The sequence below is a fragment of the Mus caroli genome, unplaced genomic scaffold (genome assembly GCF_978045245.1).
Source record: "Mus caroli unplaced genomic scaffold, Mus_caroli_1 scaffold_19, whole genome shotgun sequence".
NCBI classification, from domain to species: domain Eukaryota; kingdom Metazoa; phylum Chordata; class Mammalia; order Rodentia; family Muridae; genus Mus; species Mus caroli.
Window position 1 is genome coordinate 2244974 of NW_028227274.1, and position 26824 is coordinate 2271797.

A 26824-nucleotide genomic window follows, 5' to 3' on the forward strand; every position below is an offset into this window, starting at 1 on the left:
CTTATTAAAATTATGATCTATACTAAGATTATTCAGTTTTACAGCATTAAATATAACATCTTTTCTTATCCTCATGTCAGAATTTCTCTTCTGTATAGACTAAGTAAGGAAAAAGAAAAGTATGTGTTCCTTCTTTATGTCAGTTTATTTTTTATAAAAGGACGGTATAATTAATCTTTATTATGGAGTCTATTTCTACCTATAATGTTTCTCTGAACACTCTAGAAACTTCTGTTAAAAAGTTAATCATGGTATAATCTAAGTATGATATCGACAGAGGTAGGCCGAACCTGAGTTAATTTCAGAGTAGACAACATGGTCTCAAAAAAAAAAAAAAAAATTGACCCTGCCTACATGTCATCATCTATAGGTCCCTCTTTCACAACATCTAACCTCTCTCTACACAGCCAGATCTTCTACATCTTTCTCCAGGGTAGATCCTGGTGAGTCTCCTTGACCCTCCCAAGCCAATACAGCCATTCCAACCTGCCATATCTAGCCTGTGTTCCACTTTGCCTGGCTACCTTGCCTGCATTGCAACTAACCTCCAACCTTCCTAACCACTACCAACCCACAGGTTCCCCCCATACCATGTACATCTTCCCTACCAAGCTAGATTGAGCACAACTTTCTCCAGAGTCTAGACTTGTGGGTCTATTTGACCCTTTCCTCCGCAACCTATCAGATATAGTCAGGATCACACATCTAGTGCTCAGGCCTAGTCTGGACAACCCTGCCTGTGCCACAACAATCTCTAGGTTTTTGCCAGGATCTAACCTGCCTACCTTTCAACTCACAGGCACCTTTTATGCCACAGTCAACATTTCCACCCTGCAAGATCTACCCCAATACTATAGGCTTGAACCAAGAGGCACATCCTGTATACTATCCCAGTAGTCCTCTCTGTCCATCTGTCCCAAACAATTTCCAACCTTTAGGCTCAACTTACCTGTACATCTCCTTTTCGGCTCCTCGTTCTGTCCATAGCAGACTTAGACCAAAAGAAATATACCTGGCCAGATCTCATGGCAAAAATATAGACAATATGAAATATCAAGCCAGTATTTTCTCTCTAAAATTTACCAGTCCTACAGAAATATTTCCCAAGAAGATATACCTATATGAACACCAGGATGCCAAATTTAAAACAACAATCATAAGCATCGTTAAAGAATTCAAGATATTTAAGACACAAAGGGAAAGCTCAATGAAATTATATAGAGAGAACTTAGGGGAGAATAAATGCCTGAGTAATGGCGAAAACCCCACAAACGTAAGGCTATGGAAACGATAAAGGCAATGCAAGACTTGAGAACAAAATTTGATAAGGAGATAGAACCACTAAGGAGAACTCAAGCTGAAACGATGATGGAATTGAAGAACCCAATTAGCAACTAGAAAGCTCAAAGGAAATTCTTAGAATAAATCAAGTAGAAGATCGATAGGGTGCAATAATAAAGTCTAGACCACATAAAACAGGTACAAGGAAAATAGCCACCCTACACACACAAAGATGAACATACAGAAAATGTGGGAAAGGAGGAGGAAAAAGCCTTCAAATTATAGGCATAGATGAGGGAGAAAAATCCCATGTCAATGGTATAGACCAGATTCTCAAGAAGATCACATAAAAGACTTACCCCAAATAAGGAAAGACATATCCATATAGATACAAGAAGCACACAGAATACCAAAAGAAAAGAAAATCTTCATGGCATATCATAGCTAAATCACGAAGGATACATAAAAAGGAAAGTATATTGAAAGCTACAAGAAAAAAAAACAAAAGCAAAAAATCTATCTCACATATGAACAAAACCCCATAATGATTTATTAAGGGAAACTTGGAAAACCAGAATGGCCTGGAACAATGCATTCCAAGTCCTAAAACACTAGGACTTCCAGCATAGACTATTATACCCAACAAAACTATCTGTAATAATTCAAGAAGAAAAACATTAATTACATAATATAAAGAGTCTAAAATTTTTTTTCAAAATAATGATTTTTTTATTAATTTTTTTTAAATTTTTAATATTTTTATTACATATTTTCCTCAATTACATTTCCAATGCTATCCCAAAAGTCCCCCATACCGCCCCCCACTTCCCTACCCACCCATTCCCATTCTTTTGGCCCTGGCATTCCCCTATATTGGGGCATATAAAGTTTGCAAGTCCAATGAGACTCTCTTTCCAGTGATGGCCGACTAGGCCATCTTTCGATACATATGCAGCTAGAGACAAGAGCACCGGGGTACTGGTTAGTTCATCATGTTGTTCCAACTATAGGGTTGCAGATCCCTTTAGCTCCTTGGGTACTTTCTCTAGCTTCTCCATTGGGAGCCCTGTGATACATCCAATAGCTGACTGTGAGCATCCACTCCTGTGTTTGCTAAGCCCCGGCATAGTCTCACAAGAGACAGCTATATTTGGGTCCTTTCAGCAAAATCTTGCTAGTGTATGCAATGGTGTCAGCGTTTAGAAGCTGATTATGGGATGGATCCCTGGATACAGCAGTCTCTAGATGGTCCATCCTTTCATCACAGCTCGAAACCTTGTCGCTGTAACTCCTTCCATGGGTGTTTTGTTCCCAATTCTAAGAAGGGGCATATTGTCCACATTTTGGTCTTCATTCTTCTTGAGTTTCATGCGTTTAGCAAATTGAATCTTATATATTGGGTATCCTAAGTTTTGGGCTAATGTCCACTTATCAGTGAATACATATTGTGTGAGTTCCTTTGTGATTGTGTTACTTCACTCAAGATGATGCCCTCCAGGTCCATCCATTTGGCTAGGAATTTCATAAATTCATTCTTTTTAATAGCTGAGTAGTACTCCATTGTGTAAATGTACCATAATTTCTGTATCCATTCCTCTGTTGAGGGACATCTGGGTTCTTTCCAGCTTCTGGTTATTATAAATAGGGCTGCTATGAACATAGTGGAGCATGTGTCCTTCTTACCGGTTGGGACATCTTCTGGATATATGCCCAGGAGAGGTATTGCTGGATCCTCCAGTAGTACTATGTCCAATTTTCTGAGGAACCCCCAGACTGATTTCCAGAGTGGTTGTACAAGCTTGCAATCCCACCAACAATGGAGGAGGGTTCCTCTTTCTCCACATCCTCGCCAGCATCTGCTGTCACCTGAAGTTTTGATCTTAGCCATTCTGACTGGTGTGAGGTGGAATCTCAGGGTTGTTTTGATTTGCATTTCCCTGATGATTAAGGATGTTGAACATTTTTTCAGGTGCTTCTCTGCCATTCGGTATTCCTCAGGTGAGAATTCTTTGTTCAGTTCTGAGCCCCATTTTTTAATGGGGTTATTTGACTTTCTGGAGTCCACCTTCTTGAGTTCTTTATATATATTGGATATTAGTCCCTTATCTGATTTAGGATAGGTAAAGATCCTTTCCCAATCTGTTGGTGGTTTTTTTGTCTTATTGATGGTGTCTTTTGCCTTGCAGAGGCTTTGCAGTTTCATGAGGTCCCACTTGTCAATTCTCGATCTTACAGCACAAGCCATTGCTGTTCTATTCAAGAATTTTTCCCCTGTGCCCATATCTTCAAGGCTTTTCCCTACTTTCTCCTCTATAAGTTTCATAAGTTTATCATGAATGGGTGTTGGATCTTGTCAAATGCTTTTTCCGCATCTAACGAGAAGACCATGTGGTTTTTGTCTTTGAGTTTGTTTATATACTGGATTACGTTGATGGATTTCCGTATATTGAACCATCCCTGCATCCCTGGGATGAAACCTACTTGGTCAGGATGGATGATTGTTTTGATGTGTTCTTGGATTCGGTTAGCAAGACCTTTATTGAGGATTTTTGCATCAATATTCATAAGGGATATTGGTCTGAAGTTTTCTATCTTTGTTGGGTCTTTTTGTGGTTTAGGTATCAGAGTAATTGTGGCTTCATAGAATGAGTTGGGTAGAGTACCTTCTGATTCTATTTTGTGGAATAGTTTGTGAAGAACTGGGATTAGATCTTCTTTGAAGGTCTGATAGAACTCTGCACTGAACCCATCTGGTCCTGGGCTTTTTTTGGTTGGGAGACTATTAATGACTGCTTCTATTTCTTTGGGGGATATAGGGCTGTTTAGATCATTAACCTGATCTTGATTCAACTTTGGTACCTGGTATCTGTCTAGGAACTTGTCCATTTCATCCAGGTTCTCCAGTTTTGTTGAGTATAGCCTTTGGTAGAAGGATCTGATGGTGTTTTGGATGTCTTCAGGGTCTGTTGTTATGTCTCCTTTTTCATTTCTGATTTTGTTAATTAGAATGCTTTCCGTGTGCCCTCTAGTGAGTCTGGCTAAGGGTTTATCTATCTTGTTGATTTTCTCAAAGAACCAGCTCCTTGATTGGTTGATTCTTTGAATAGTTTTTCTTGTTTCCACTTGGCTGATTTCGCCCCTGAGTTTGATTATTTCCTGCCATCTACTCCTCTTGGGTGAATTTGCTTCCTTTTGTTCTAGTGCTTTTAGGTGTGTTGTCAAGCTGCTAATGTGTGCTCTCTCTAGTTTCTTTTTGGAGGCACTCAGAGCTATGAGTTTTCCTCTTAGAAATGCTTTCATTGCGTCCCATAAGTTTGGGTATGTTGTGGCTTCATTTTCATTGAACTCTAAAAAGTCCTTAATTTCTTTCTTTATTCCTTCCTTGACCAAGGTATCATTGAGAAGAGTGTTGTTCAGTTTCCACGTGAAGGTTGGCTTTCTATTATTTATTTTGTTATTGAAGATCAGCCTTAGTCCATGGTGATCTGATAGGATGCATGGGACAATTTCAATGTTTTTGTATCTGTTGAGGCCTGTTTTGTGACCAATTATGTGGTCAATTTTGGAGAAGGTACCATGAGGGGCTGAGAAGAAGGTATATCCTTTTGTTTTAGGATAGAATGTTCTGTAGATATCTGCCAGATCCATTTGATTCATAACTTCTGTTAGTTTCACTGTGTCCCTGTTTAGTTTCTGTTTCCATGATCTGTCCATTGGTGAAAGTGGTGTGTTGAAGTCTCCCACTATTATTGTATGAGGTGCAATGTGTGCTTTGAGATTTACTAAAGTTTCTTTAATGAATGTGGCTGCCTTTGTATTTGGAGCATAGATATTCAGGATTGATAGTTCGTTCCTCTTGGAGGATTTTACCTTTGATGAGTATGAAGTGCCCCTCCCTGTCTTTTTTGATGACTTTGGGTTGGAAGTCAATCTTATCAGATATTAGAATCGCTACTACAGCTTGTTTCTTCATACCATTTGCTTGGAAAATTGTTTTCCAGCCTTTCATTCTGAGGTAGTGTCTATCTTTTTCTCTGAGATGAGTTTCCTGTAAGCATCAAAATGTTGGGTCTTGTTTGTGTAGCCAGTTTGTTAGTCTATGTCTTTTTACTGGGGAGTTGAGTCCATTGATATTAAGAGATATTAAGGAAAAGTAATTGTTGTTTCCTGTTATTTTTGTTGTTAAAGTTGGCATTCTGTTCTTGTGGCTGTCTTCTTTTAGGTTTGTTGAGGGATTACCTTCATGTTGTTTCTAGGGCGTGGTTCCTGTCCTTGTATTGGTTTTTTTCTGTTATTATCCTTTGAAGGGCTGGATTCGTGGAGAGATAATGTGTGAATTTGGTTTTGTCCTGGAATACTTTGGTTTCTCCATCTATGTTAATTGAGAGTTTGGCTGGGTATAGTAGCCTGGGCTGGAATTTGTGTTCTTTTAGTGTCTGTATAACATCCGTCCAGGATCTTCTGGCTTTCATAGTCTCTGGTGAAAAATCTGGTGTAATTCTGATAGGCTTGCCTTTATATGTTACTTGGCCTTTTTCTCTTACTGCTTTTAGTATTCTATCTTTATTTAGTGCATTTGTTGTTCTGATTATTATGTGTCGGGAGGTATTTCTTTTCTGGTCCAGTCTATTTGGAGTTCTGTAGGCTCCTTGTATGTTCATGGGCATCTCTTTCTTTAGGTTTGGGAAGTTTTCTTCTATAATTTTGTTGAAGATGTTTGCTGGTCCTTTGAGTTGAAAATCTTCATTCTCATCCACTCCTATTATCCGTAGGTTTGGTCTTCTCATTGTGTCCTGTATTCTTGGATGTTTTGAGTTAGGATCTTTTTGCATTTTACATTTTCCTTGATTGTTGTGCCGATGTTCTCTATGGAATATTCTGCACCTGAGATTCTCTCTTCCATCTCTTGTATTCTGTTTCTGATGCTCGTATCTATGGTTCCAGATTTCTTTCCTAGGGTTTCTATCTCCAGTGTTGCCTCATTTTGGGTTTTCTTTATTGTGTCTACTTCCCTTTTTAGGTCTAGTATGGTTTTGTTCATTTCCATCATCTGTTTGGATGTGTTTTCCTGTTTTTCTTTAAGGACTTCTACCTGTTTGATTGTGTTATCCTGTTTTTCTTTAAGGACTTGTAACTCTTTAGCCATGGTCTCCTGTAATTCTTTAAGTGAGTTATTAAAGTCCTTCTTGATGTCCTCTACCATCATCATGAGATATGCTTTTAGATCCGGGGCTAGCTTTTCCGGTGTGTTGTGGTGCCCTGGACTGGGCAAAGTGGGAGTGCTGGGTTCTGATGATGGTGAGTGGTCTTGGTTTCTGTTAGTAAGATTATTACGTTTACCTTTCGCCATCTGGTAATCTCTGGGGTTAGTTGTTATCGTTGTCACTGCTTAAAGATTGGAGCAGACTCTGTGTTCCACTCACCAGAAGTCTCAAAATCCTGTGGCGGGTGTCGTGGGTAGCTGGCGGTTGTCAGCTGACCCTGCGCTCTAGCTACCCTGGTGCTGGTCAGACCGGATGAGGCTTGTGGCCCTACTCAGGCCGGATTTCTGCCTCCCCAACCAAAGCAGTCTCAGTTCCCCTGCGATTGGACTGGAGCAGAAGCTGTGTTCCACTCACCAAAAGTCTCAAGATCCTGTGGCGGGTGTCGTGGGTAGCTGGTGGGTGTCAGCCGACCCTGCGCTCTAGCTACCCCGGTGCTGTCCAGACCGGAAGAGGCTTGTGGCCCTATTCAGGCCCGTTTTCTGCTTCCCTCACTAATGCAGTCTCAGGCCCCGCGCGCAATTGGATTGGAGCAGAAGCTGTGTTCCACTCACCAGAAGTCTTAAGATCCTGTGTCGGGTGTTGTGGGTAGCTGGCAGGTGTCAGCCGACCCTGCGCTCTAGCTACCCCGGTGCTGGTCAGACTGGAAGAGAGTCTAAAATTTTTATTCAACAAATGAACCTAAATACAGAAAAGAATATTTTGAACTGAAGAGAACTGTCAAGAGACTATGGAAAGAAATATGAATCCATAATTAGTAGAACACAAAATACTACTGAATAGAAACAACACTACTGCTGGGCATGGTGGCGCACACCTTTAATCCCAGCACCCGGGAGGCAGAGGCAGGCGGATTTCTGAGTTCGAGGCCAGCCTGGTCTACAAAGTGAGTTCCAAAACAGCCAGGGCTATACAGAGGAACCCTGTCTCGAAAAACCAAAAAAAAAAAAAAAAAAAAAAAAAGTAGAAACAACACTACTAAAAATCAACAACATGAAGAAGGCAATTAACAAACATATTTCAACAACTTTAAATATCAATGACATGAATTCTTCAATCAAAAGACACAGGATGAATGAAGGGATGGAGAAACAAAATCCATCTATCTGTTGTCTATAAAAAACACATCTTACCTTTAAAGATAGGCATAGCAAAGAAAAAAAATAGGTATAGCTTTAGAGTAAAAAATGGACCAAAAATACTCAATCAAATATCATTATTCCAATTTCTGACAAAATATTCTTCAAACTAAAACTTAACAGAACAGGTAAAGAGGGATAATCAAAGGAACAATTAACCAACAAGAATTATCCTAAATGTATACCTTAAACTCAGGTGCACTTGATTTCATAAAAAATGTTACTATTGGATTTAAAGACACAGATTAACATCAGTTCAATAATACTGTGTGATTTCAATACCCCAATATTTCCAAGAGGTAGGTCATCTGGACAAAAAATAGAGAACCACCCGAATTGCTTGACATCATGCATCAAATGGGCCTAACAGGTCTGTACAGATGATTTCACCCAAACATCAAAGAATCCACATTCTACTTAGCAGCAAATAAAATCTCTACGATAGACCATACCCAGGGGCACAAAAACAAACACCCCCAAACCAAACCAAACCAAACCAAACCAAAAAACCAACCAACCATCCAAAACCCCCCAAAACTTTACAAAATAAAAAAGACTGAAATAACTTACTCTATTTGAATACAATGCAATAAAATTTAAACTTGGGGAAGGAGGAGAGTGTGTATCCTGGCAGTCCTGCGCCAAGCAATACCACAAAGTCACACTGCACAAGAAACCTCACACAAGAGAGTTATTGGGAAGAACATAAGAAAATATGTCTCTCTTGTGGGGCTGCCTCTGCTTGGTAAAAAAAAGAGCAAAACACTGAGCTGGAGGTAGGCTTTATACAGGGTTTCTTGGGTCAGAACATTCCAAGGTGGCTTGGAAGTGATGGGGCTTTGTGGCATGATCTTGGGGTAAGCTCAGGGATTGGTGGAATTTTGTGATCCAATCTTGGGCTTTTTATTCTGTAGGATAGAGCTTGGCTACCTGCATCTCAAGGGGCTGGGTCTGGTTGTTAAGACCATTGGAATGTTCTGTGGGTATAGCCTTGTGGTTGGAGGTAGTCTAGCCACTCAGTGCCTTGAGGGGCTTACAAATTAGATACCAAACACATCTCTAATAAACACACAAACTCATAGAGATTAAATAGTTATTAAATTGATGAATGGGCCAAAAAAATCAATAATGAAATAAAAACACTTCCTGGAAGTAAATGAAAATGAAAATACAGTACAACAAAACCAATGAAAGCAGTCCCATGAGGAAATTTTTAGCTCTAAATGCATACATTTAAAAAATATCAAAAAGAGCACAAGTAAATGGCTTGATGATGCAACTCAAAATTTTGAAAAAAACAAGAACAGACCAAATCCAATCCCAGTGGACAGCATGAAATAATAAAAATCAGAGCATAAATTAATGAAATAGAAACAAAGAAAGTAATACAAAGAATCAGTGAATCCTGTCAGATCTCGTTCTTTGTGAAGATAAACAAGATTAGCAGACTCTTGGCCCAACTAACCAAAAGAAAGAGACAAAATCAGAGATGAGCAAGGAAATACAACAGACACCAAAGAGACTCAGAATATTTTAAAACCCTGTGCTCCATTAAGCTGTGCTCCATTAAGCTACTAAAGAAATGGATGATTTTCTAGATTCAGCAAAACCACCAAAGAAGTCAACACCTAAGCACACCCATAACAAAGGAGGAGGGAGATGGAAATAGTAATAAAGTCTTGCAGCTACGGAAATCCAAGGCCTATAAGGAGTCACAGCAGAAGCTACCAGATTTTCAAGGAAAACCTGCAGTCAGTCCTTCTCAAACTATTAAAAAGAAGAAAAACAAACAAACAACAACAACAAAAACCAGTTACAGGAGCATCCCCAAACTCCATGTATATAGCTGGTATCACTCGAATACTAAAACTAGGTAAAGAAACAAACAAAAGATGAAAATGACAATGTTAGTGGTGAACATAGTTTCAATAAATGTTAACGGAATACAGACATCTATCAAAAACATTATATACAATGACTAAGCTGGCTTTATCCACAAAATGCAATGGTGTTTCCACATATACAAGTCTATAAATGTAATAAATTAAATAATATACTTAAGGACAAAAATTACACGTTCATTTTAATCAGAAAAATTATAAGAATGTCTGAAAAAATCATAAGGACTCATACTATTAAATATTTATTTAATAAACCCTATAATACACGTAATTCTTTATATAAATATACATATGAAGTTTTAATGAACTTTATTCTTCAAGGCTGACAATGCTCCTTCCAGAAGTCAAAGGTCGCTTAACAAAAAAACCCTAATAACATACACGAATGCATTTATTTATTTATTTATTTATTTATTTTTTTGAGTGTTGGCCAGGGTTGTTCAAGAGATCCTCAATCACACATTTTATTGCTATTACCTTTGGTTGCCACACCCAGAGGTGGAAGGTAATTCTCAATTGCTGAAGATATCAAGCACTTCAGAAACAGGGCCCAGAGGCCTAGAGCTGGGACTGCCCTGAATGCCCCTCCCTGAGGCCTAGCTTTTATGGTATCAGAAAGCTTCCAAAGGAGGGAAGCAATCAACAGTCCTCCATAGCTAGGACACTTATGAACCACTCCAGTGGCCAACATGTCACAATAACCTTACAGGCATAGTAGGGCACACATACCTAGGCAGTAATCCACAGGTCTCAAATTAGACAAGATCTGTTTAGCAAGAGAGAAACTGGCAAACTACTTAGTGAAGTCATGGGTACTAGAGAGAGCCTATAACTAGTACTTTACTAACCCCGTACAATCTGTGGCAACAATCTGAACAGTTGACTTTAACACCCACTGATAAATGAAGTTTCAATGGAAACTTCAAGGACACTTCAGACAGATAAAACCCACTTCAGAAAACTACCTCCAATCAAAATGCAAGTTGTGGAGACCTATTCCAATGGATCTACAAAACATTCCGGCAACTAAGGCTCAGGGAACATTATAGAATTTTAGTAAATTGTAGAACATTGTTTAAGAAGGGGGTTAGAAGGAAGTTTGTTGTCAGACTGTGTCTCCTAGTAATGTCAGAAGCTACACTTACAACATCTCACTACCATGACATCCTAAACATGAGCTGATCAAGGACAACAAGAGAGATGCTAAAGTGGATGAGGGAAAGACCATGAGATGTCAACTAAGGAATGCTGAGTGTGGGAGAAACTGTTTTTTTCCCCATGGAAGTGGGTGAATTATCTAATACCAAATGGCCAGTCCTCGATTCACACATACAAATAATATCATACAGGGAGAGGTTATATTTAAGAATATATACTTATATGCATGTAATGACAATTAATGAAAAAAGAAGCCATGAGGTTGAAAGACATCTAGGAGGGGTTTATTGGAGAGTTTTGAGGGAAGAAAGGAAAGGGAAAATAGTGTAATTATTTTATAATATCAAAAATAAAAGAGATAATTAAAATATGTTTTTTATAGGTTTCATAAAGGGAATTATTTTTTCTTTCAAATTTCATTTTGAATGGTATAAGAAAACAACAGGTAAAAATATAAGCAAGCATTACCTCTTAAAATATGTGTCCTTGTGTGTGTGAATAGAAATATGTATGAGGCATGAATGTAAAACTTATTAAGATACCTGAGTCATTATGCCAGTGAAGCCACATCCATAATCCCAGTGACATCTATTACCTCCAGCTAACTGGCAGTGGTGAGCTGGCCTCCCAGTTCTGCATACAATGAGTTGGCCTGCTTTTGGGGCCTTTCAGCCTAGGAAAGGAGACAGATCTGTATAATGTTCTGCCAACCTGGGAATCCATAATCACTAGATGAGTTTACAAAAGGAAATGAACTTTTAGATGTAATTGGAGGTTTTGCGTTTCATTCTAGGAACTATGACACCTTATGGCTGGAGTGTGGAGGCATTAAATATATCAACTAAAATCATTATATTGCAATGTGTTCAGTGCTGTCTTCTGTGGCATGCACTGTCTTACCTTGATCTTTTGGTGGTACTGATGAAGAATTCCGCATTATGATGTATATGACCCGAAGAGTAGCTTTCCTAAAATATTCAAGCACAAAGAATCATTAGGAAGTAGTTGAGATATTTTGTTAATACACAGAAAAGTATGAATTATACAAGCTTTTGAAAACTGATTCCCTCCTAAGTGAATGGAAACTATGCTGGAGTTGACTTGAGGAGGGACACTGGGATGCTTTTTGAGGGCCTACCTGTACCCTTGCTCTCAGTCACTTAGAAGTAAGCAAGTAAAGTGTCTCTGAAAATGTCTGCCTGATAACTAACTATATTTCATATATCTTGTTTAAAAAATAATTACCAAAATAAATTAGAAATACTGATAATTATAATACTAAAGTAAACATTAAAATGTAAACTGTAAGCTATAAGGATAACACAACTCTAACATAGTCACTTAACAGAATATAGTCTTATCAATGTAATCTATGAGTAAGAATCCTGTGAAGGAGCATACGAAATGCTGATACTATCATACTAAAAGACAGATGCCAGTCCTGTAGTCATACAGGAAAGCACACGGTGGCAAATTCACACTTGTGTCTGCACTGTGCTTGGTCATGGAATTCCAAGTTTTCCCTTTCAGGTTACCAAGTTTCCAAGTTGTCTACACATTATCCAGTAACATCTGGTCCTCAGTATTCATGGAGCTTGATACTGAGAACTCCTCAGAGACCAGAAGTCAGGGATATCTGGTGTGCTATTAGCATATAATCTGCAAATACACACACACACACACACACACACACACACACACACACACACACACACATATATATCTACAGGCCCCAGAAATGTGAGTGGTAAGCAGACATACCGTAGGCAAAATACCCATGCACATAAAATAAAAACAAATAAATCTTTAAAACAATATCAAAACACAAATAGACAAACAAACAAAATCCACAGCAATGGATCCCAAATAGAGTGGAAAGCACAACAGGGAGTTGCATAACTCTATGCCGGAAGCAGGGGTCTGACTCTCAGGGAAATGGAGGAAGAGTTCCTCCACTGTGTTTCTCCTTCCTTACAATTCTTCAGCATGCAGAGAAGCTATAAAATATGATCCATAATCAAGAAAATAAGAAAAAGTCACCCAGATGTTAGAAACAATAGATAAGAATGAGGTATTTATTTCATCTGTTAATAAGGGATGTTGGAAGAATATACTAGCAAATTTTAAGGCAGAACAATAGACACTACCTGTACTGCCTAGTTTTGTGTCAACTTGACACAGCTGGAGTTATCACAGAGAAAGGAGCTTCAGTTGAGGAAATGCCTCCATGAGATCCAACTGTAAGGCATTTTCTCAATTAGTGATCAAGGGGGAAAGGCCCCTTGTGGGTGGTGCCATCTCGGGGCTGGTAGTCTTGGGTTCTATAAGAGAGCAGGCTGAGCAAGCCAGGGGAGGCAAGCCAAAAAAGAACATCCATCCCTCCATGGCCTCTGCATCAGCTCCTGCTTTCTGACCTGCTTGAGTTCCAGTCCTGACTTCTTTGGTGATGAACAGCAGCAAGAAAGTGTAAGCCAAATAAACCCTTTCCTCCCCAACTTGTTTCTTGGTCATGTTGTTTGTGCAGGAATGGAAACCCTGACTAAGACATGACGCAAAATGAAACCCAGAATGGGGAGTTAAGTAAAATCAAAATACAGAAAATATAAAGCATCATGAACTGAGCTGTAGGACAAATAAAAAGCTCATGTCAATAGCTGGACAGGAGAAAGATGGTATTAGCCCAAATACCATAACAAAATTGTAAACATACAGATCTAAGCACTTAAAACCCTGCAATATACAAGAAAGATGAAGATCATAGCAAAGACTATCATGACCAACCTACTCAAAACAAGTGAAAAGAAGAAAAAGGGAAAGGCATCTGGAGAGTAATGTTATTGGTTACAGAGAGAAATGTGTTAAGAATAGCAAGAGATGCCTTATTAGAAAAAATGCAAGTAAGAAAACACCATGCATGAAGAATGGAGAGAGAGACAACCTGCAGTCTAGAATCCTTAAGTCCCTCACAGAAATGCCAGGCCCAGACAACATTCCCTAAAGGCTCTTGAGTCATTAAGGAAGAAATTACTCCAACCATACTCACATTCTCAAAAACTGAAAAGATAGCCATGAGCAATGGCTCAGATGGTAGAGTGTTTGCTGTGCAAGCATCAAGACCTGAGATTGGATCCCCAGCACAGACATAAAACTTGGCATGATTGTACATGCCTATGATCCTATCACTGGGCACATGGGAGCTTGCTGGCTAGTGTGTATAGCAACCTACATGGAGCTCGAGGTCAAATGAGAGACTGTCATAGAAAAGCAATGGAACAGACACCTGATGTCAACCTCTACCCTCCACATGCACATACAAGTGTACCTGTATATGCAAACAACACACAAAGAAAACTAAAAATAAGTTTTTTCTTACTCTTTAAGAACTGAGCAATATCTAGACACCGAAGATAGACAATGACTTTATGAGAAAAGAAACTAAATTATTATTCTGCCAAGAGCAGACATGCAGAAGAAACAAACAAGATTTAACTAATCAAATCTAACAATATGATACTACACTGTAAGCAGTCAGGGTAGCCGTAGCAATACACACTTGGTTCAACATTCAAAATCAATGTCATTCATATATTTATAAACTAAAAAATAAAACTATGCAATAATATTAATAGGTACAGAAAATAGATATGATATGATATAAATCCACGTTGGTAAGAACTTTAGGAATTAATTAATAAAAAATAAAATAAAGGCTTTTGTCTCAGGATCAGCGGAAGCCATCTTGGTTCCGGGACTCCGCTGAACATATTCTGCATAGGTGAGAGTGTGCACCACAGAAGCTGACAGCTTCTGGAACAGGCGGGAACCACCGAGCTTCTGAGGCAGCGCCCTTTTCGGGCTCCAGACATCTGACCACCTTCCCGGCCAGAGGACAGGTGTCTTCTGCCCGGCCTGGGAAGCCTTTGACTCAGGATCACCTATAGCCATCTTGGTTCCGGGACTCCTCCGAAAGTTGTCTGCACAGGTGAGAGTGTGGACTACAGAAGCTAACAGATTCTGTGACAGGCCAAAGCAACACAGCTTCTGGGAAAGGTGCTGTTTTGGGCCTCCATCTTCGGCCAGGAGGTGGTCCAAACGCCAGATATCTGTGCACCTTCCCTGTAAGAGGAGAGCTTGCCTTCAGAGAGTGCTCTGACCACTGAAACTCAGAGGAGAGAGCTAGTCTCCCAGGTCTGCTGATAGACGATAACAGAATCACCAGAGGAATAATCTCTAAACAGAGACAACTATAACAACTAACTCCAGAGATTACCAGATGGCGAAAGGTAAACGTAAGAATCATACTAACAGAAACCAAGACCACTCAACATCATCGGAACCCAGCATTCCCACTTCGCCCAGTCCAGGGCACCCCAACACACCCAAAAAGCTAGACCCGGATTTAAAAGCATATTTCATGATGATGGTAGAGGGCATCAAGAAGGACTTTAATAACTCACTTAAAGAACTACAGGAGAACACTGCTAAATAGTAGAAGACATTAAAGAGGAAGCACAAAAATCCCTTAAAGAATTTCAGGAAAACACAACCAAACATGTGATGGAATTGAATAAAACCATCTAAGACATAAAAAGGGAAGTGGAAACAATGAAGAAAACCCAAAGTGAGGCAATGCTGGAGATAGAAACCCTAGGAAAGTAATCTGGAACCATAGATGTGAGCATCAGCAACAGAATACAAGAGATGGAAGAGAGAATCTCAGGTACAGAAGATTCCATAGAGAACATGGCCACGGCAATCAAAGAAAATGCAAAATGCAAAAAGATCCTAACTCAAAAAATCCAGGAAATCCAGGATACAATGAGAAGATCAAACCTACGGATAATAGGAGTAGATGAGAATGAAGATTTTCTACTCAAAGGACCGGCAAATATCTTCAACAAAATTATAGAAGAAAACTTCCCAAACCTAAAGAAAGAGATGCCCATGAACATACAAGAAGCCTACATAACTCCAAATAAACTGGACCAGAAAAGAAATTCCTCCCGACACATAATAATCAGAACAACAAATGCACTAAACAAAGATAGAATACTAAAAGCAGTAAGGGAAAAAGGTCAAGTAACATATAAAGGCAAGCCTATCAGAATTACACCAGATTTTTCACCAGAAACTATGAAAGCCAGAAGGGCCTGGACAGATGTTATACAGACACTAAGAGAACACAAATGCCAGCCCAGGCTACTATACCCAGCCAAACTCTCAATTACCATAGATGGAGAAACCAAAGTATTCCACGACAAAACCAAATTCACACATTATCTTTCCACGAACCCAGCCCTTCAAAGGATAATAACAGAAAAAAAACCAATACAAGGACGGGAACCACGCCCTAGAAAAAGCAAGAAGGTAATCCCTCAACAAACCTAAAAGAAGACAGCCACAAGAACAGAATGCCAACTTTAACAACAAAAATAATAGGAAGCAACAATTAATTTTCCTTAATATCTCTTAATATCAATGGACTCAACTCCCCAGTAAAAAGACATAGACTAACAGACTAGCTACACAAACAGGACCCAACATTTTGCTGCTTATAGGAAACTCATCTCAGAGAAAAAGATAGACACTACCTCAGAATGAAAGGCTGGAAAACAATTTTCCAAGCAAATGGTAGTAAGAAACAAGCTGGAGTAGCCATTCTAGTATCTAATAAAATCGACTTCCAACCCAAAGTCATCAAAAAAGACAAGGAGAGGCACTTCATACTCATCTAAGGTAAAATCCTCCAAGAGGAACGAACTATCAATTCTGAATATCTATGCTCCAAATGCAAGGGCAGCCACATTCATTAAAGATACTTTAGTAAAGCTCAAAGCACATATTGCACCTCCCACAATAATAGTGGGAGACTTCAACACACCACTTTCACCAATGGACAGATCATGGAAACAGAAACTAAACAGGGACACAGTGAAACTAACAGAAGTTATGGATCAAATGGATCTGGCAGATATCTACAGAACATTTTACCCTAAAACAAAAGGATATACCTTCTTCTCAGCACCTCATGGTACCTTCTCCAAAACTGACCACATAATTGGTCACAAAAGAAGCCTCAACAGATACAAAAATATTGAAATTGTCCCATGCATCCTATCAGATCACCATGGACTAAGGCTGATCTTCAATAACAAAATAAATAATAGAAAGGGAAAGCCAACATTCACGAGGAAACTGAACAACACACTTCTCAATGATACCTTGGTCAAGGAAGGAATAAAGAAAGAAATTAAGGACTTTTTGGACTTTAATGAAAATGAAGCCACAACATACCCAAACTTATGGGACACAATGAAAGCATTTCTAAGAGGAAAACTCACAGCTCTGAGAGCCTCCAAAAAGAAACTAGAGAGAGCACACATTAGCATCTTGACAACACACTTACAAGCTCTAGAACAAAAGGAAGCAAATTCACCCAAGAGGAGGAGAGGGCAGGAAATAATCAAACGCAGGGGCGAAATCAACCAAGTAGAAACAAAAAGAACTATTCAAAAAAATCAACCAATCAAGGAGCTGGCTCTTTGAGAAAATCAACAAGATAGTTAAGCCCTTAGCCAGACTCACTGGAAGGCACAGGGAAAGCATCCTAATTAACAAAATCAGAAATGAAAAGGGAGACATAACAACAGATCCTGAAGAAATCCAAAACACCATCAGATCCTTCTACAAACAGCTATACTCAACAAAAATGGAGAACCTGGATGAAATGGACAAGTTTCTAGACAGATACCAGGTACCAAAGTTAAATCAAGATCAGGTTAATGATCTAAACAGTCCTATATCCCCTAAAGAAATAGAAGCAGTCATTAATAGTCTCCCAACCAAAAGAAAGCCCAGGACCAGATGGGTTTAGTGCAGTTCTATCAGACCTTCAAAGATGATCTAATCCCAGTTCTTCACAAACTATTCCACAAAATAGAAACAGAAGGTACTCTACCCAACTCATTCTATGAAGCCACAGTTACTCTGATACCTAAACCATAAAAAGACCCATCAAAGATAGAGAACTTCAGACCAATTTCCCTTATGAATATTGATGCAAAAATCCTCAATAAAGTTCTTGCTAACCAAATCCAAGAACATATCAAAACAATCATCCATCCTGACCAAGTAGGTTTCATCCCAGGGATGCAAGGATGGTTCAATATATGGAAATCCACCAACGTATTCCAGTACATAAACAAACTCAGAGACAAAAACCACATGATCATCACGTTAGATGCTGAGAAAGCATTTGACCAAATCCAACACCCATTCATGATAAAAGTCTTGGAAAGATCAGGAATTCAAGGCCCATACACAACCATGATATAATCAATCTACAGCAAACCAGTAGCCAACATCAAAGTAAATGGTGAGAAGCTGGAAGCAATCCCACTAAAATCAGGGACTAGACAAGGCTGCCCACTCTCTCCCTACCTAATCAGCACTGCACTTGAAGTCCTAGCCAGAGCAATTCAACAACAAAAGGAGATCAAGGGGATACAAGTTGGAAAGGAAGAAGTCAAAATATCATTTTTCAGATGATATGATAGTATATATAAGTGACCCTAAAAATTCCACCAGAGAACTCCAAAGCCTGATAAACAGCTTCAATGAAGTAGCTGGATATAAAATTAACTCAAACAAGTCAATGGCCTTTCTGTACACAAAGGATAAACAGGCTGAGAAAAAAATTAGGGAAACAACACCCTTCTCAATAGTCACAAATAATATAAAATACCTTGGCGTGACTCTAACTAAGGAAGTGAAAGATCTCTATGATAAGAACTTCAAGGCTCTGAAGAAAGAAATTAAAGAAGATCTCAGAAGATGGAAAGATCTCCCATGCTCATGGATTGGCAGGATCAAACCTGGAGGGCATCATCCTGAGTGAGGTAACACAATCACAAAGGAATTCACACAATGTGTACTCACTGATAAGTGGACATTAGCCCAGAAACTTAGGATACCCAAGATATAAGATACAATTTGTTAAATGCATGAAACTCAAGCAGAACGAAGACCAAAGTGTGGACACTGTGCCCCTTCTTAGAATTGGGAATAAAACACCCATGGAAAGAGTTACAGAGATAGAGTTTGGAGCTGTGACAAAAGGATGGACCATCTAAAGACTGTCATATCCAGGGATCCATCCCATAATCAGCTTCCAAACGCTAACACCATTGCATACACTAGCAAGATTTTGCTGAAAGGACCCAGATATAGCTGTCTCTTGTGAGACAATGCCGGGGCCTAGCAAACACAGAAGTGGATGCTCACAGTCAGCTATTTGATGGATCACAGGACCCCCAATGGAGGAGCTAGAGAAAGTACCCAGGGAGCTAAAGGGATCTGCAACCCTATAGGTGGAACAACATTATGAACTATCCAGTACCCCAGAGCTCTTGACTCTAGCTGCATATGGCCTACTCGGCCATCACTGGAAAGAGAGGCCCATTGGACTTGCAAAGTTTATATGCCCCAGTACAGGGATACGCCAGGGCCAAAAAGTGGGAGAGGGTGGGTAGGGGAATGGGGGGGGGGAGTGTATTGGGGACTTTTGGATAGCATTGGAAATGTAAATGAGGAAAATACCTAATTAAAAAAAAAAAAAGGAAAAAAAATGGCTATCTTGCCAAAAGCAATCTACAGATTCAATGCAATCCCCATCAAAATTCCAACTCAATTCTTCAACGAATTAGAAAGAGCAATCTGCAAATTCATCTGGAATAACAAAAAACCTAGGATAGCAAAAATTCTTCTCAAGGATAAAAGAACCTCTGGTGGAATCACCATGTCTGACCTAAAGCTGTACTACAGAGCAATTGTGATAAAAACTGCAATGGTACTGGTATAGCGACAGACAAGTAGACCAATAGAACAGAATTGAAGACCCTGAGATGAACCCACACACCTATGGCCACTTGATCTTTGACAAGGGAGCTAAAACCATCCAGTGGAAATAAGACAGCATTTTCAACAAATGGTGCTGGCACAATTGTCAGTTAATCATGTAGAAGAATGCAAATTGATCCATTCCTATCTCCTCATACTAACGTCAAATCTAAGTGGATTAAGGAACCCCATATAAAACCAGAGACACCGAAACTTATAGAGGAGAAAGTAGGGAAAAGCCTCGAAGATATGGGTACAGAGTAAAAATTCCTGAATAGAACAGCAATGGCGTGTGCTGTAAGATCGAGAATCGATAAATGGGACCTCATAAAGTTGCAAAGCTTCTGCAAGGCAAAAGACACTGTCAATAAGACAAAAAGATCACCAACAGATTGGGAAAGGATCATTACCTATCTTAAATAAGATAGGGGACTAATATCCAATATATAAAAAGAACTCAAGAAGGTGGACTCCAGAAAATCAAATAACCCCATTAAAAAATGGGGCTCAGAACTGAACCAAGAATTCTCACCTGAGGAATACTCAATGGCAGAGAAGCACCTGAAAAAATGTTCAGCATCCTTAATCATCAGGGAAATGCAAATCAAAACAACCCTGAGATTCCACCTCACACCAGTCAGAATGGCTAAGATCAAAAATTCAGGTGACAGCAGATGCTGGCGAGGATGTGGAGAAAGAGGAACACTCCTTCATTGTTGGTGGGATTGCAAGCTTGTACAACTACTCTAGAAATCAGTATGGCGGTTCCTCAGAAAATTGGTCATAGTACTACCGGAGGATCCCGCAATTCTTCTCCTGGGCATATATCTAGAAGATGTCCCAACTGGTAACAAGGACACATGCTCCACTATGTTCATAGCAGCCTTATTTATAATAGCTAGAAGCTGGAAAGAACCCAGATGCCCCTCAACAGAAGAATGGATACAGAAATTATGGTACATTTACACAATGGAGTACTACTCAGCTATTAAAAAGAATGAATTTATGAAATTCCTAGGCAAATGGATGGACCTGGAGGGCATCATCCTGAGTGAGGTAACCCAATCACTAAGGAACTCACAAAATATGTACTCACTGATAAGTGGATATTAGCCCAGAAACTTAGGATACCCAAGATATAAGATACAATTTGTAAAACGCATGAAACTCAAGAAGAACGAAGACCAAGTGTGGACACTTTGCCCCTTCTTAGAATTGGGAACAAAACTCCTATGGAAGGAGTTACAGACACAAAGTTTGGAGCTGTGACGAAAAGATGTACCATCTAGAGACTGCCATATTCAGGGATCCATCCCATAATCAGCTTCCAAACGCTGACACCATTGCATACACTAGCAAGATTTTGTTGAAAGGACCCAGATATAGCTGTCTCTTGTGAGACTATGCCGGGGCCTAGCAAACACAGAAGTGGATGCTCATAGTCAGCTATTGGATGGATCACAGGGCCCCCAATGGAGGAGCTAGAGAAAGTACCCAAGGAGCTAAAGGGATCTGCAACCCTATAGGTGGAACAACATTATGAACTAACCAGTACCCCGGAGCTCTTGACTCTAGCTGCATATGTTATCAAAATATGGTCTAGTTTGCCATCACTGGAAAGAGGCCCATTGGACACACAAACTTTATATGCCCCAGTACAGGGATACGCCAGGGCCAAAAAGTGGGAGTGGGTGGGTAGGGGAGTGGGTGGGAGGGTATGTGGGACTTTTGGGATAGCATTGTCAATGTAAATGAGGAAAATAACTAATAAAACATATTAAAAATAAAATAAAATAAAAAATGAAAATGAAGATCAGAAAGGACAGTCACCTTGGTAAAGAATACCTATGAGAATATTATCAGTAATGTTATGGTATATTATGGAAAGGTTTCACAACTGAGATAAGGAGAGCCATCCTTGCCACTGCTATGCAGAACTGCTGGGGACACTAACTTTAGCCATGATGGACCAGTGGACACCCATTTGCGAAATAACAATAAGAGACTTTGAATCAGCTCACAAAATGAGTATGCACCATATACCCAAGTCTAAAACTTAAAAAAACAATAAAATTCCTAATGAAACATTATGATCTTTTGTATTTATTCATTTACTTATTCATTCATTATTTTTCCCAACTCTAGCTCTAAATCCCTATCCTTAGAAAACAGTGTTTTGAAAACTGGCAGGGCTGTTTCTTGGCAGTCCTCATCTCTGTTGTATGTCATGAAAATACAAAGAACTTGCTCTTCCGGTCAGAAAAGCACCGGGGCAGCTAGGGCGCAGGGTCGGCTGACACTCGCCAGCTACCCACAACACCCGCCACAGGATCTTAAGACTTCTGGTGAGTGGAACACAGCTTCTGCTCCAATCCAATTGCGCGCAGGACCTGAGACTTCATTAGTTAGGGAAGCAGAAACTGGCCTGAGTAGGGCCACAGGCCTCATCCGGCCGGATCAGCGCCGGGGTAGCTAGAGCGCAGGGTTGCCTGACACCCGCCAGCTACCCACGACCCCCGCCACAGGATTTTGAGACTGCTGGTGAGTGGAACACAGCTTCTGCTCCAGTCCAATCAGGCGGGACCTGAGACTGCTTTGGTTGGGGAGGCAGAAATCCGGACTACGTAGGGCCACAAGCCTCTTCCGGTCAGAAAAGCACCGGGGTAGCTAGGGCGCAGGGTCGGCTGACACTCGCCAGCTACCCACAACACCCGCCACAGGATCTTAAGACTTCTGGTGAGTGGAACACAGCTTCTGCTCCAATCCAATTACACGCGGGACCAGAGACTGCATTAGTTAGGGAAGCAGAAAACCGGCCTGAGTAGGACCACAGGCCTCTTCCGGCTGGACCAGCACCGGGGTACCGCCAGATACCCACGACCCCCGCCGCAGGATTTTGAGACTGCTGGTGAGTGGAACACAGCTTCTGCTCCAATCTTTAAAGAGTGACAACGATAACAACTAACCCCAGAGATTACCAGATGGCGAAAGGTAAACGTAATAATCTTACTAACAGAAACCAAGACCACTCACCATCATCAGAACCCAGCACCCCCACTTCGCCCAGTCCAGGGCACCCCAACACACCGGAAAAGCTAGACACGGATCTAAAAGCATATCTCATGATGATGGTAGAGGACATCAAGAAGGACTTTAATAAATCACTTAAAGAATTACAGGAGAACATGGGTAAAGAGTTACAAGTCCTTAAAGAAAAACAGGATAACACAATCAAACAGGTAGAAGACCTTAAAGAAAAACAGGATAACACAATCAAACAGGTAGAAGTCCTTAAAGAAAAACAGGAAAACACATCCAAACAGATGATGGAAATGAACAAAACCATACTAGACCTAAAAAGGGAAGTAGACACAATAAAGAAAACCCAAAATGAGGCAACACTGGAGATAGAAACCCTAGGAAAGAAATCTGGAACCATAGATACGAGCATCAGCAACAGAATACAAGAGATGGAAGAGAGAATCTCAGGTGCAGAATATTCCATAGAGAACATCGGCACAACAATCAAGGAAAATGTAAAATGCAAAAAGATCCTAACTCAAAACATCCAAGAAATACAGGACACAATGAGAAGACCAAACCTACGGATAATAGGAGTGGATGAGAATGAAAATTTTCAACTCAAAGGAGCAGCAAACATCTTCAACAAAATTATAGAAGAAAACTTCCCAAATCTAAAGAAAGAGATGCCCATGAACATACAAGAAGCCTACAGAAATCCAAATAGACTGGACCAGAAAAGAAATACCTCCCGACACATAATAATCAGAACAACAAATGCTCTAAATAAAGATAGAATACTAAAAGCAGTAAGAGAAAAAGGCCAAGTAACATATAAAGGCAAGCCTATCAGAATTACACCAGATTTTTCACCAGAGACTATGAAAGCCAGAAGATCCTGGACGGATGTTATACAGACACTAAAAGAACACAAATTCCAGCCCAGGCTACTATACCCAGCCAAACTCTCAATTAACATAGATGGAGAAACCAAAGTATTCCACGACAAAACCAAATTCACACATTATCTCTCCACGAATCCAGCCCTTCAAAGGATAATAACAGAAAAAAACCAATACAAGGACAGAAACCATGCCCTAGACAAAGCAAGAAAGTAATCCTTCAACAAACCTAAAAGAAGACAACCACAAGAACAGAATGCCAACTTTAACAACAAAAATAACAGGAAACAACAATTACTTTTCCTTAATATCTCTTAATATCAATGGACTCAACTCCCCGATAAAAAGACATAGACTAACAAACTGGCTACACAAACAAGACCCAACATTTTGCTGCTTACAGGAAACTCATCTCAGAGAAAAAGATAGACACTACCTCAGAATGAAAGGCTGGAAAACAATTTTCCAAGCAAATGGTATGAAGAAACAAGCTGGAGTAGCGATTCTAATATCTGATAAGATTGACTTCCAACCCAAAGTCATTAAAAAAGACAGGGAGGGACACTTCATACACATCAAAGGTAAAATCCTCCAAGAGGAAATATCAATCCTGAATATCTATGCTCCAAATACAAGGCAGCCACATTCATTAAGGAAACTTTAGTAAATCTCAAATCACACATTGCACCTCATACAATAATAGTGGGAGACTTCAACACACCACTTTCACCAATGGACAGATCATGGAAACAGAAACTAAACAGGGACACAGAGAAACTAAGAGAAATTATGAATCAAATGGATCTGGCAGATATCTACAGAACATTCTATCCTAAAACAAAAGGATATACCTTCTTCTCAGCACCTCATGGCACCTTCTCCAAAATTGACCACATAATTGGTCACAAAACAGGACTCAACAGATACAAAAATACTGAAATTGTCCCATGCATCCTATCAGATCACCATGGACTAAGGCTGATCTTCAATAACAAAATAAATAATAGAAAGCCAACCTTCACGTGGAAACTGAACAACACTCTTCTCAATGATACCTTGGTCAAGGAAGGAATAAAGAAAGAAATTAAGGACTTTTTAGAGTTCAATGAAAATGAAGCCACAACATACCCAAACTTATGGGACGCAATGAAAGCATTTCTAAGAGGAAAACTCATAGCTCTGAGTGCCTCCAAAAGGAAACTAGAGAGAGCACACATTAGCAGCTTGACAACACACCTAAAAGCACTAGAACAAAAGGAAGCAAATTCACCGAAGAGGAGTAGATGGCAGGAAATAATCAAACTCAGGGGTGAAATCAACCAAGTGGAAACAAGAAGAACTATTCAAAGAATCAACCAATCAAGGAGCTGGTTCTTTGAGAAAATCAACAAGATAGATAAACCCTTAGCCAGACTCACTAGAGGGCACAGGGAAAGCATCCTAATTAACAAAATCAGAAATGAAAAAGGAGACATAACAACAGATCCTGAAGACATCCAAAACACCATCAGATCCTTCTACCAAAGGCTATACTCAACAAAACTGGAGAACCTGGATGAAATGGAGAAGTTCCTAGACAGATACCAGGTACCAAAGTTGAATCAAGATCAGGTTAATGATCTAAACAGCCCTATATCCCCCAAACAAATAGAAGCAGTCATTAATAGTCTCCCAACTAAAAAAAGCCCAGGACCAGATGGGTTTAGTGCAGAGTTCTATCAGACCTTCCAAGAAGATCTAATCCCAGTTCTTCACAAACTATTCCACAAAATAGAAACAGAAGGTACTCTACCCAACTCGTTCTATGAAGCCACAATTACTCTGATACCTAAACCACAAAAAGACCCAACAAAGATAGAAAACTTCAGACCAATATCCCTTATGAATATTGATGCAAAAATCCTCAATAAAGTTCTTGCTAACCGAATCCAAGAACACATCAAAACAATCATCCATCCTGACCAAGTAGGTTTCATTCCAGGGATGCAGGGATGGTTCAATATAGGGAAATCCATTAACGTAATCCAGTATAGAAACAAACTCAAAGACAAAAACCACATGGTCATCTCGTTAGATGCGGAAAAAGCATTTGACAAGATCCAACACCCATACATGATAAAAGTCTTGGAAAGATCAGGAATTCAAGGCCCATACCTAAACATGATAAAAGCAATCTACAGCAAACCAGTAGCCAACATCAAAGTAAATGGTGAGAAGCTTGAAGCAATCCCTCTAAAATCAGGGACTAGACAAGGCTGTCCACTTTCTCCATACCTATTCAACATTGTACTTGAAGTCCTAGCCAGAGCAATTCGACAACAAAAGGAGATCAAAGGGATACAAATTGGAAAAGATGAAGTCAAAATATCACTTTTTGCAGATGATATGATAGTATATATAAGTGACCCTAAAAATTCCACCAGAGAACTCCTAAGCCTGATAAACAGCTTCGGTGAAATAGCTGGATATAAAATTAACTCAAACAAATCAATGGCCTTTCTCTACACAAAGGATAAACAGGCTGAGAAAGAAATTAGGGAAACAACACCCTTCTCAATAGTCACAAATAATATAAAATATCTTGGCGTGACTCTAACTAAGGAAGTGAAAGATCTGTATAATAAAAACTTCAAGTCTCTGAAGAAAGAAATTATAGAAGATCTCAGAAGATGGAAAGATCTCCCATGCTCATGGATTGGCAGGATCAACATTGTAAAAATGGCTATCTTGCCAAAAGCAATCTACAGATTCAATGCAATCCCCATCAAAATTCCAAATCAATTCTTCAACGAATTAGAAAGTGTAATCTGCAAATTCATCTGGAATAACAAAAAACCTAGGATAGCAAAAACTCTTCTCAAGGATAAAAGAACCTCTGGTGGAATCACCATGCCGGACCTAAAGCTCTACTACAGAGCAATTGTGATAAAAACTGCATGGTAATGGTATAGTGACAGACAAATAGACCAATGGAATAGAATTGAAGACCCAGAAATGAACCCACACACCTATGGTCACTTGATCTTCGACAAGGGAGCTAAAAACATCCAGTGGAAGAAAGACAGCATTTTCAACAAATGGTGTTGGCAAAACTGGTTGTTAACATGTAGAAGAATGCGAATCGATCCATTCCTATCTCCTTGTACTAAGGTCAAGTCTAAGTGGATCAAGGAACTTCACATAAAACCAGAGACACTGAAACTTACAGAGGAGAAAGTGGGGAAAAGCCTTGAAGATATGGGCATAGGGGAAAAAAATTCCTG

The 26824-nt window shown here is 39.6% G+C and overlaps 1 protein-coding gene across 8 annotated transcripts in view; it reads right to left on the reverse strand.

Annotated features, from left to right (window-relative positions):
* The window catches only part of Znf438 (zinc finger protein 438), a 139526-nt gene that overhangs the window by 22849 nt on the left and 89853 nt on the right, over positions 1-26824 (reverse strand). For 6 of the 8 annotated variants that reach the window (XM_021151117.3, XM_021151116.3, XM_021151112.3 and 3 more), the window contains one exon: positions 11641-11708. In XM_021151117.3, coding sequence (XP_021006776.1) covers positions 11641-11708 — 68 coding nt within the window. Of the gene's footprint in view, positions 1-11282; positions 11414-11640; positions 11709-26824 lie in introns of all 8 variants that reach the window. The other 2 variants (XM_021151113.3, XM_021151114.3) reach the window with 1 other exon arrangement.